This window comes from Solanum dulcamara, chromosome 1 (assembly GCF_947179165.1).
Source record: "Solanum dulcamara chromosome 1, daSolDulc1.2, whole genome shotgun sequence".
Classification (NCBI taxonomy): domain Eukaryota; kingdom Viridiplantae; phylum Streptophyta; class Magnoliopsida; order Solanales; family Solanaceae; genus Solanum; species Solanum dulcamara.
In genome coordinates this window covers 58,169,322-58,181,339 of record NC_077237.1, presented here as the reverse complement: position 1 = coordinate 58,181,339, position 12,018 = coordinate 58,169,322, and the positions used below count along the sequence as shown (strand labels likewise).

The window sequence follows — 12,018 nt, the reverse complement described above, 5'->3', positions numbered from 1 at the left end:
AAAAGGAAAGCATACAAACCTGCCAATCTGCAGGTTACTGGAGCTTGCATTTTGGACTTGTAAGTGCTCCTTGTGTACTGCAGATTGTTGGAGCTCATTTGGTGTACCAAAGCTCATCATCAATCCTATACTTAATGGACTTAAAGTTTCCACCTGTAGGCAGCTTCTTGTTGCCTCCAATGGAGAGATGAGCAGCTCCTTTGAAGGTATCTTATATGCCTGCACATAACAAATGCAATGGGGCTGCTGCAGCTTAGTTACAGATGTTACAGGGAGGGTGTTGGCATGAATGAAAGGCTGACTATTTGGTGAAGTCCTAGCATGCCAGGTTGTTGTTTCTCTTTTGTTGAAGTAACTTGAACCTGTAAAGACAAGTGACAAGAAGACAAACAAGGAGGATAGATGCACAGGCTGCTGCAGGTTCTTTTGTAGCTCCAAGTTACTTCCATAGTAAAGGAGGTTAAGATGCATGTTGTTGCAAGCTACTTCCAAGAGGGGACCCTTAGTTGTGATCAGGATCATCTCCTTAGGGTACCTGCACCCACCAACAGAAACAGAAAAACACACATACAAACAATTTTGCAAGTTATAGTAACTAATGACTTGTAGGTGTTCCTTGTGTGCTTCAAGTTGGTGGAGTTGTTGCTGGGGTGTGTTGATGTTAGAGAATGTGGATGGAAAGCTGAGTGTGCTGCTCCATAGAAGACCCAGGATATTGTAGCTCTTATAGCAGTTCCAAAGAGGGCCTAAGCAAAAACAATCAAACAAAGACAAGCTACCAAACAAACACAAAAACCAGGAGGGAATTGCAATTCTGCACAGTCCTTGTGTAGGCCTCTTAGTGAAGGTATTTGTTTTGGTGGTTGTATCTGTGATGTGCTCTATGTAGGTGTTGAGAAAACATATTGATGAGTCCATCCTGACATCTGCAGCTGCAAATACACAGCAACTAACTAAAGACAAGCAAAGACCTGTACAGGTTAATAGAAAAGAATGGGTCTCAAAGAGAATTTTGGAGCCTGTTAGCATTTTCCATGTCGCTCGACTAACGTCTCCACTTATCCGTTTGAGCTAAAACTTTCTGAAGTTTGCATATATATCCTTTCCTTTGGCCATGCAAAGTTTGAAGGCTTGTTTCCCAAGTTGGAGCTTCCATTTAGCAAAATTCTTCCTTTTTAAGCTTAAGACAGCTGATTGTTTCAAGCTCGCTTGCCTAACGTCTCCAATTATCCGTTTGGGCTGAAATTTCTTGGGCCTTGTCAAAATAATATATGCTGCAATCCTGCAAAGTTTGGGGGCCTTTGGACAGGTCCACAAGTGACTCCTCACCCTGCACCTACTGCCCTGCTGAAGCTTAGAGGTTGCAGGGTGTTTGGAAGTTGTACTTGTGCTCTTCTCTATGTATTTGTTGTTGAAGAATGCTGATATATCACTCCAGACACCTGCAATAATACAGCAAGCAAACCCAAAAAAAACATAATATACACAGACTAGCAATAAAGAAGGGACCTCAGTAAGAGCTTTGGAGGGTGTTATCATTTTCCAAGTCGCTCGACTAACGTCTCCAATTATCCATTTGAGCTGAAACTTTATGAAGTTAGCATATATATCCTCTCCTTTAGCCATGCAAAGTTTGAAGGCTTGTTTCCCAAGTTGGAGGATCCAAATTACTAAAGGCCCTCTCTTTAGGCTTAAGGCAGCTGATTGATTAGCAAATGGTTCCAGGATTGCCAACATAGTTAATTTGTGATAATCCTTGAGTTTTTGGAGTCTATCCAAGGCACCTTGAGTATCAATACTCCTTGCATTCCAGCATATTGTATTCATCATCAAAGTTTCAGGGATTTGGACCTTGTGTTGATGCCACTCTTACAAGTAGCATTATCTGAACTGGTGGAGATGTCTTGTTTCTGTTTTTTCTTCTTCTTCTTTGCTTGCTGACCCCTGGGTGATAAACCCTGCTTCTCAGTGACTTGCAACACTTCATCCTGAGTTGTAGAATCTGTGATATCATCCATTGCTCTAATGGGAGAGGCACTAGTTTCCTCATCCTCATCATGAGTTTGTTCCCTTTGATCTAGGTCCTCTTCATCTTCAGATTGAATAGGTCTATATTCATCCTCCAAGTCATCTGATATGGCTCTCTTATTAAGTACACACAATTCAGTAGAGCTGGATTGAATTTGAAGAGGTGAAGCATGAATCCCTGCTTGTTCACCAACCAACACATAGTTTCTGTGTTGTGTCTTTTCAGACAGAGATTTTTTTCTTTTTTTTCCTATCTTTCTCTTCAGTGCCTCCCTCTTCTTTTTACTCAAAGATAGAGTATATTTATTGTTCAGTAGCTGAATCACTGTACCTGTATTTTGTTCACTAATTTTTGGAGATTCAACACCTCCCTTATCACTGTCCTCTGAAAGCTGTTGAACATCATCTTGTTGCAATGGCATGTTGGACCTTATCTCTGCTGGAATAGTGGTGGCAGGGGATCTAGGGTCTTTCCTATGGTCAACCAATAGACTTTCCCTCCCCTTGGTTTCCCCTTCCTGCAGATTAGTGATTTGCTCCTATATTCCTCCATCCTGACCTCTACAGACTTCTTCAGCCACAACATTAATACTATTTAAGATATTAAAGTAATTGGGGGAGCCATGGGGGTGTGGGAGCATTAAGTCAATACCTGGGATTTTTTCATTGGCTTTGTTGCTTTCCACATTATTCAAACCAGTATTTGGTGCACACCTGGCAGTAAAATTTTTCTCTTTTTGTTTGTCTGCAGGTCTGCTCTCTTCATTAACATGTAATACCTGCTGTATGGGATTATGGGGGCTGGGATCCAATATTGTATGGGGAGTGGGGAGTAGGCTCTGGACTCCAGAGTCTACATTACAAGCTTGGATATTACAAGTATTAAAGTTAGAGTTATTAAGCATACCTGCCTGCTGTTGAGATTTTCCTTCTTTGCTGCTGCTGATAATATGCTGGGGTGGTACTGAACTTTCCCCTTTTGTCATGGATACTTGTGTTTTATGTTGTTGTGGTTGTTGTTGGTTGTGTTGTCCATCTTTTTTGCCTTTCCTCCTTTGAATTTTCCAACCTGCATGTTCTTGGTTTTTTTTTCAGCTTCAGCTTTGCTAGTGTTTTGTTGTTCCTTATTTTGTTTGTCTTCTTGGTGTTTTAGCTCCTTGTTCTGTTGTTCGTTATTCTTTTCATTGCTGGACTTATCTTTGTTTCTTGCTTCTTCTTCTTGAACTTGCTTTTTCTTATTATCTTCATCCCTTCTTTTCACAGTACAAACATGAATGGTGTGACCTTGATGTTTGCAGTGTTGACAGTAATCTGGCACCCCCTCATATTGGATAGACTGCCACCTTCCTGCTCCATTTTCATCCTCACCATACCCCATCCATACATATTGTGGTCTTTGTTTTGTAAGGTCAATTTGTACTTTGACTTTTGCAACACTACCCCTTGTTTTCTTGTAGGTTGCCAAATCCAAGAACAACACCTTTCCAATTGGGGACAGTAATGGAGTTACCACTGCAAGACGATAACAGTGCCAAGGTAATTCAGGTAATATAGCCCATATAGGAACTAGAGATGTTTCTTCTTCAGGCTTAAAGGTGGGGGTCCACAGCTGGAGTCTCATAAGTTGGCCATTTATGTACATTCTTCCTTTGGACCAAACAGTAGAGTGATCATACTCATTGTCTTTCACCTTTAGGGCTATTTGTGGATCCACTAGCCTAAGACTACAAGGGTTCCTATGTTGGCGCATAGTTAATCAGACAAGGGATTGCTACTAGGATTCCCTTATCGAATCCCACCTCAAAGCCCCATTCGGTGCTAAGTCAAATCCCACAGAATAGTTTAATAACATAAGAACATAATCATTTACATAGCTTCAAATCATCAAAGCATCATTAAGTAGAATTGCTCATTAAAACTCTTTTTTGATTCACACAAGTGAGAATTGTCCTTTCACAAGTGGAATACATCATTTCATAATCATTTCATCATTCTTTTATTTCATACGACTCCCTTTGATCATAGAAATTTTCCAAAAACATTCATTTTGGAGTCAAAACTTTCAATTCAAACTTCATTGACACATGTGAAACTAGGTGGGTTCTATTCAATCAACTTCTAAATCATTTAAATCAATGATAGCATGTATGAGAGTAATAAAATGCATTAATTAAGACATATTTAAAACAACCCACCAATACACTTCAAAACTCCTTTCATGCTTTCATATAATAACCTTTGATAAATCAACCATCTCATGAAATTTAGAGTCAATATAAATTAAGATAGATAAATAAACTTCAAGTGTTCAATAATCTATACATTTGAAATCATAACATGAAAACTCATAAAATCACCATATGAAATGAGCTATTAGGTTTAGAAAAATACTTGGGCTCCAGGGGTGGAAGAACCCATGAATGAGACCCACATATGTCATGACCCGAATTCAGGCCATGATGGCTCTTACTATAACCCTCGAGTAGGCAAGCCAAACCCTAGACAAATGGAAAAAAAATTTCAATCTATTTAAATAATTAATATCATAAGAAGGAGGAAGCAAAAGAATATAACCAAAGAAAAGTCGGGCCAAGGTATAGATATGTAAATATGATATAAAATATACAAAAGTCCTAATAGTGACCAAAAGAAATGACGAGTTGACACTAGACTAAACCATGGACCTGGTGTCACCTATAAAGGAGATACTAAATATGAAAGCTGACAATATGTATAAATGTACAATACAGATCTGACATTCCAAAATACAAAATACAAGTTAGAAAAAAAGAAGGAATGTAGCAAGTCTCTGAACGCCGAGAGCTCACCACAATCCATATCTTGCACAGCTACGGATGATCAGGTGCGTGCTGGGGATGGCTCAAACTGGAAACTACATTAAAAAGATGCAGAAGTGTAGTATGAGCACCAAAACACAGGGTACCCAGTAGGCATCATAGGTTGACTGAGCTCTGAAAGAATATAATGTATAATAAGCAGCACGTGATACTAATAACAATAAGAGAAGAGCATAGACTATAAATACGAGGAAAGAGCACATGGTAATAAACATACAGTAAATAAGTTAGCTCGACCAATCATATATGCACATCAATAGTACCAAATGACTAAATACCGAGAGAATACACAAATGTAAACTCGTAGCTAAGGCTCAAAATCCTCTAAAAGTATCATGAAGTAGCCGAAATTCATGCCTCGAGCTTCCCAATAGTAGTAGCAATAATAGTAACCCAAATATGTATCATGGACCTCCCAGAATTCACACCTCGAGCTTCTCAATACTACTACTAAAAATAATAATAATAACCCAAAATATGTAGCAACGGGTCACCTAGAATTCATGCCTCGAGCTTCTCAATAAGAAATGTGATAATTAAAAGTATCATTGGTATTTCCTTTAAATCATTACACTTATTTATTAATTGAAAATATTGAAATTTACATTTTATTCTCTCTTTAAAAAGGATTTTTAATACCATCGAGGAAAATCAATACAAGTAGTGTGTACAAATCATATATCACTCACTTGAGACTCCGGTGTGCCAAAAGCATGGCGTCGGGCCCAACTAATCAAACAAGTGACATCCTAAGTTCAAATTACCTAGGAGTAATTTCTAAGAATCATAAACGATGTAATCAAGTCAAGAAATCATCTAGACTAAGGATCCAATGACTAAGACCCTAAACTAATCACTATCGATGATCATCATCCCCAAATTTCACAATGGACTAACAACACTTTAAACCACCAACCTAAACATACGTTACTACTCAAAATATACAAATTCTAACCAAGACAACTATAACAAGAGTAAGCCATAGCCTACCTCAAAGCCGAAACCGCACCCGAACAGCTAAACTTGAGTCTTTCCTTTCTGGACTGCCTCTAAACGATGCCACTCAATCAAATTATCGAAGAACACATCAAAACAAAAACAACGATATCCATATTGCCATAATTAAAAATGGAACTAAAATTAGGTCAAAATTTGACATTTGGACCCACACACGAAATTGAAAAAACAATTCCGTCACAATGTCCCAAATAACTCAAGGAACTTGTGCCCCACAAAATGGGCACATTCCGAGCACTAGAAGAGATCAAACAATCCTACCAAATTCAACTCCTAAAATAGTTCAAAAATTCAAGATATAATGAAATTTTGCGTAACTTACAAGGTCTTCAGTACGGAAAAATGGTCTCGAAACATTCTCACAAGAATACCCAATGCATCGAAATGAGAATGATAAAAAATACTCAAGATTTTCTCCCAAAATTGTGTTTTGATATGTTGAAAATGAAGGGAAAAGGGCTGCCATCAGGTCTTAAAAGACCTCACTGCCAGGCCCCCGATTGGCCTTCGCGAATGTGGAGGTCAATAATCTGACTCTCCACGAACACGAGGGCTAGTTTGCGAATGCATGGGCTTGTCTGAGAATGCAGAGAAAAACCAATTGAACTTCTGCGAATGCAGCTTGAGGCCTGTGAACACAGAGAACAAGGGCTTGACCTCCGTGCATGAGGCCAAGGGCCCAACAGCTGTGCTGGTGCATTTTCACTAAGGGAGCAAGTCCCTTAACGAGGGCTTGGAGTTCGTTCGGAATCCCATCAACACAAATGAACTATGCTACCTAACTAAAATGGTATTCTAGACTCAACAGAATTGACAGATTTCCCAACGAAGGTTATTTCGACGGAATGTTGAACAAAGTCAAAGAATTTTGAAGAAAACACTTAAAATGTACAACCAGCCATATACTCATTTCGATCACCTTGGGAACCGAATCAAAGTTTGTTCTAGACCAAACTTGGCATTCCAAAGCTAACTGTGCTGATGTAATTTTCATCCGAGCGCGTTAACTCAAAATATTGACTGAAGTCAAACTTGGCCAAACCTTAAAGTTAAAACAGCAAAACCACCTAAACTCATAATGAAGACTCGAAAACCCAAACCAACCTTCATTCTAGACTAAAATGGACCTTCTAGAGCTGATAGAACCATCAGAATTCTCATACAATGCTCAAATCTCCAAATGTTGACTAAAGTCAACTCTTTCAAACCTTAAGCCTTAAAAATGGCCAAACCACCTCACAAGTCAATCTAATACCTTGGGAAGCATGCCACCCAACCTAACATCACATATGAGCGATAAAGAAGCTATGAAATAGGGTAAATAGGGTAAAATAGTAAAATCATATAAAAGCATAAAAATGACCTTGGAGGTTATTACAACATCCACTACTAAAAGGACTATCATACTCAAAAGTCAATGAAAAAAGGTACCCCGTGCCTCAAAAAGGTAAGGATATCAAGTCTGCATGTCTTTCTCGATCTCCAAAGTAGCCTTCTCGATCGGATGATGCCGCCACTGAACTTTCACTGATGGAATCTCCTTAGACCTCAACTTCCTAACTTGCCTATCTAAAATAGCTATAGGCTCCTCCTCAAAGGATAAGGACTCATCAAACTGAACCAAATCTTACTAAAGCACGTGAGACTCATCTGGAATGTACCATTATAGCATAAAAACATATAATATAGAGTGAACACCTGATAGGGGTGGGGACAAGGCCAACTCATAAGCTACCTCCCATACCTATCTCAAGATCTCAAAAGGACCAATAAACCTGGGGTTAATCTTACCCCTTCTTCTGAATCTCATCACACCCTTCATGAGCGGTCTCCAACCATAAACTTCAAAGGTCGCACCCTCCGATCAACATAACTCTTCTGCCTATTCTAGGCAGTATGGAGCCTCTCCTTAATCATATGAACTTTGTCCATTGACCCATATAGCAAATCAGTGCCCCAAGGCCTAACCTTAAAGGCATCAAACCAGCCCACTGGGAAAAGAAATCTCCTACCATACAATGCCTCAAAAGGTGCCATATTAATACTCTAATGGTAGCTATTATTATATGCAAACTATGCCAAAGCCAAGTACTGATCCCACTAACCTCCAAAATCAATAACACAGGACCGTAGTATGTCCTCCATAACCTGAATAGTCCTCTCTAACTGGCCATCAGTCTAGGGTGGAAAGTTATACTGAGCTTGACTTGGGTACCCAACCCCTTATATATAGACCCCCTAGAAATGCGAATTAAGCTGAGGACTATAGTCTAAAATGGTAGATACTAGCACCCCATGCAATTGGACCACCTCTCGAATGTAATCTGAGCCAATTTATGTGAAGTGTAGGTAGTGTGGACTGGTAAGAAGTAAGCAGACTTGGTCAATCGATATATGATAACCCAAATAGAATCAAAACCTCAAAAGGTATGAGGTAAGCACACTACAAAGTCCATAGTTATCTGCTCCCACTTCCATTATGGAATGGTTAGTCACTGGGTTAAACCACCTAGCCTCTGATGCTCGAACTTGACCTGCTAAAAGTTTAAGCACCTAGCCATAAAAGATATAATGTCCCACTTTAGCCCACAACACCAGTAATGTTATCGTAGGTCGTGGAACATCTTTGCCGCACTAGGATGAATGAAATATCTGGAATAATGTGCCTTCTCAAGGATGAGCCTGACTAGATCTCCAACACTAGAAATATAGATACAATCCTCAACCCTCAAAATGCCCTCTGGATCTGAGTTCACTTTCCTAGCCTCCCTACTGTGTACCTTATCACGAATCACCCTTCAGTTGTGGGTCCTCAAACTACTGTGCCTAATTTGCTATATCAAGAAAGACCTGTCTTTACACAAGTAAGAACCCTGCCCGACTTAGAAATATCAACCATCTAGTTAGCTAAGGATTGAATTTCCTAATCTAGATGCTGCTCTTCAACTGATAAGAATGTCAAACTCCCCATTCTTACAGCCTTCTAGCTCAAAACATCTCCTACCACATTTGCCTTACCCAGGTGATAGAGAATGGTGATGATAGTCCTTCGACAACTACAACTACCTACGTTGTCTCAAATTAAGTCCTTATGGCTGGATATGTACTGAAGACTATGGTGATCAGTATAGATTTCGCAATAGGCTTCTTATAAGTAATGCCTCCAAATCTTTAATGCAAATACTAACGCTGCCAACTCTAAATCATGTGTGGGGTATTTTTTCTTATGCACTTTCAGCTGCCTGCAAATATATATAATAACCCTGTGTTGTTGCATCAGAACGCAAATCCAGCCAACACTTGAAGAATCATAATATATTGTAAATCCCTAGCCCTCAACAGGAAAAGTAAGAATCAGAGCTGAAGTCAACAAGGCCTTAAGCTGAAGAAAGCTCACCTTACATTCATCAAACCACTGGAAAAGAACATTCTTCTGGGTCAATCTGGTCAAAGTCACTACAATAAAAGAGAAACCCTCCATAAACCATTTGTAATACCTTGCCAGCCTGACAAAACTGCAAACCTCAGTAGAGAAGTGGGCCTAGCCCAATCATGCACAACTGCTATCTTTGTCAGATCTACCATAATCCCATCCTTGGAAACCACGTGCCCTAGGAATGCCATAGACTCAAGCCAAAATAGATACTTAGTGAATTTTGTATACACCTGCTAATCCCGTAAGGTCTAAAGTACTATCCTCAGGTGCTTCTCATGCTGCTCTCTACTCCCGAAGTAGACTAGAATGTCATCAATGAATACAATGATAAAGGAATCTAAGTAGGGACTGAACACAGGGTTCATCAAATCCATAAATACTGCAAGGGAATTAGTCAACCCAAAAGACATAACTAAGAACTCATAGTGCCCGTATAGAGTCCTAAAAGCAGTCTTAGGGATATCTAACTCCCTAATCCTCAGCTGGTGATACCCTGTCCTCAAGTCTATCTTAGAGAATAGTACTGTACCTTGGAGCAGGTCAAATAATTCATCAATCGGTGGTATTAGGTACCTATTCTTCATGGTCACCCTATTCAGCTGCTTATAATCAATGCACATGCGCAAGGTACCAGCCTTCTTTTTCACGAACAAAACAAGAGTACCCCAGGAATACACACTAGGCCTGATAAACCCCTTACTCAAGATGTACTGGAGATGCACCTTAATCTCCCTCAAATCAACTAGATCCATACGATACGGTGGAATAGAGACTAGTTGTGTACCATGCTTAATATCAATGTCGAAATTAATCTTATGCTCAGGAAAAAGACTAGGTAAATCGATTGGAAATACATCAGGGAACTCTCATACCACTGGAATGGAATCAATAGAAGGAGTTTCAGCACTAGTGTCACAGACATAAGCAAGATAGCCTAGTCACCCCTTTTTTACTAACTGTTAAGCCCTAAGGAAGGAAATCCCATAACACGATACATAACTAACTTCACCTGCCCACACGATTGGAGGAATATAAGGCATGCACAAGGTAATGGTCTTGGAGAAGTAATCCAAAACTGGATGATGAGTCGGACAACTAGTCCATGCTTAGAATCAAGTCAAAGTCTACCATATCTAGAATAATCAGGTCTGTTCTAGTATCATACCCCATTATAGTCAATAATCCACTACTAAAGAATCACCTACGGGGGCTACACACATAGGCACAGGTAATAGCTTAAATAAAATATCCCATCGAGTAGCATAATAAACAGACACATATGAGTAAGTAGACCCTGAATCAAATAAAGGATTTGCAGGTTAATAAGAGAGGGAGATCGTACCTGTGATAATGGCATCTAATTTCTCTGCCTATGGCCTACCCAGAAAAGCATACACGTGACTCCGTCCATCTTTATCATACCCATATGGGACCCTCTTAATACCCTGAGACTCACCTCTACCACCCTGTACACTTTCTCTAGGAGGCTGAACTAGGGTCCTGGGCCTAAACTATTTGACCCTGTTACATTTGGCACCTACGGTGGCTAATGGTATGATAGTTCTTGGCAAAGTGACCTAACATACCACACTCATAGCATTGCCTGAATGAACCTTTCTATGATATTCTAGCTGAACCTGAATGGCTACTACGACCTGAATACCCAGATGTTTGACCCCGAGAAGACTAATATGAAGTCTGGCCACTCTAACTACTAGCATCTGCTTATCCACTATTTATAAGTTGTAAGGATGCCTCTACCGATCTACTTGAAGGATATCATTGTGGATGGCCCCTACCAAAAGAACCCATACCATGTGACTGGTGCCCACTAAAACTGCCCTTATGGCAAGGCCTCTTGTCACTACCTCCGTAGGTCTCATGACGTACAACCTCAATAGTATGGGTATGTTCTACTAACTGCAAGAACGAACAATCTGATGCAACCATTTTCTCTGTAGCTAACCTTAAAGAAACTGATAACCCTGTGACAAACCAGCGTATCTGCTCCTCCACTATCGGCATAATCTTGGTATCATGCATGAAGAGCTCATGGAACCTAGACTTATACTTTGTGATTATTATAGATCCCTGTACCAACACTGTGAACTCATCTCTCAACCTCTCCCTCAAACTGTAGGGTACATACTTCTAAAAGAAAGCCTCAGAGAACTTAGTCCATGATATTAGTAGCGATCCCACTGGTCTGCAGCTGAGATAAGACCTCCACCATTGCTTTGCTGGTCCATCTAGCTGAAAAGTAGTGTAATCAATCCCGTGAGACTCTACCAACCCGAGGTTATGCAACCTCTTTTGGCAACTAATCAAAAATACATGGGCATCCTCGCTTGCGACACCCGAGAACCTAGGAAGGCCAAATCTGATAAACCTGACCAACATCTTTTGCTCCTCCATAGTCATAACCGGCCTAGCTTCCATGCGCTAAACAACTATAGGAATAGGTTGTATCACTTGATGGGGAGTGTAATAGTAGGTTGTCGAATTGGGGATGGTTCATACTGTGCCTCTACCTACCCCGATGTCTGAGCCTCTTCTTAAACCTGGGGTTCAACTGAAGTGCTAGGTAGGGTATTTACTTGGGACATACCCTCCATAAATCTGAGGATTGTAACACCCCCTAAAAACATTGCATATGATATTTTAATTCTCGATGAAAAT

General features: G+C 40.0%; 1 protein-coding gene across 1 annotated transcript; it reads right to left on the bottom strand.

The window, feature by feature from the left end:
* Positions 1–9,587: 9,587 nt before the first annotated feature.
* On the bottom strand, positions 9,588–11,778 carry LOC129893335 (uncharacterized). Its single transcript, XM_055968845.1, has 4 exons — positions 11,564–11,778; positions 11,154–11,473; positions 9,869–10,204; positions 9,588–9,718 (listed from the first exon to the last, which is right to left on the bottom strand). Exons 1-4 carry the CDS (start codon positions 11,776–11,778, stop codon positions 9,588–9,590), a joined length of 1,002 nt encoding a protein of 333 aa, XP_055824820.1.
* Between the last annotated feature and the right edge of the window lie 240 nt (positions 11,779–12,018).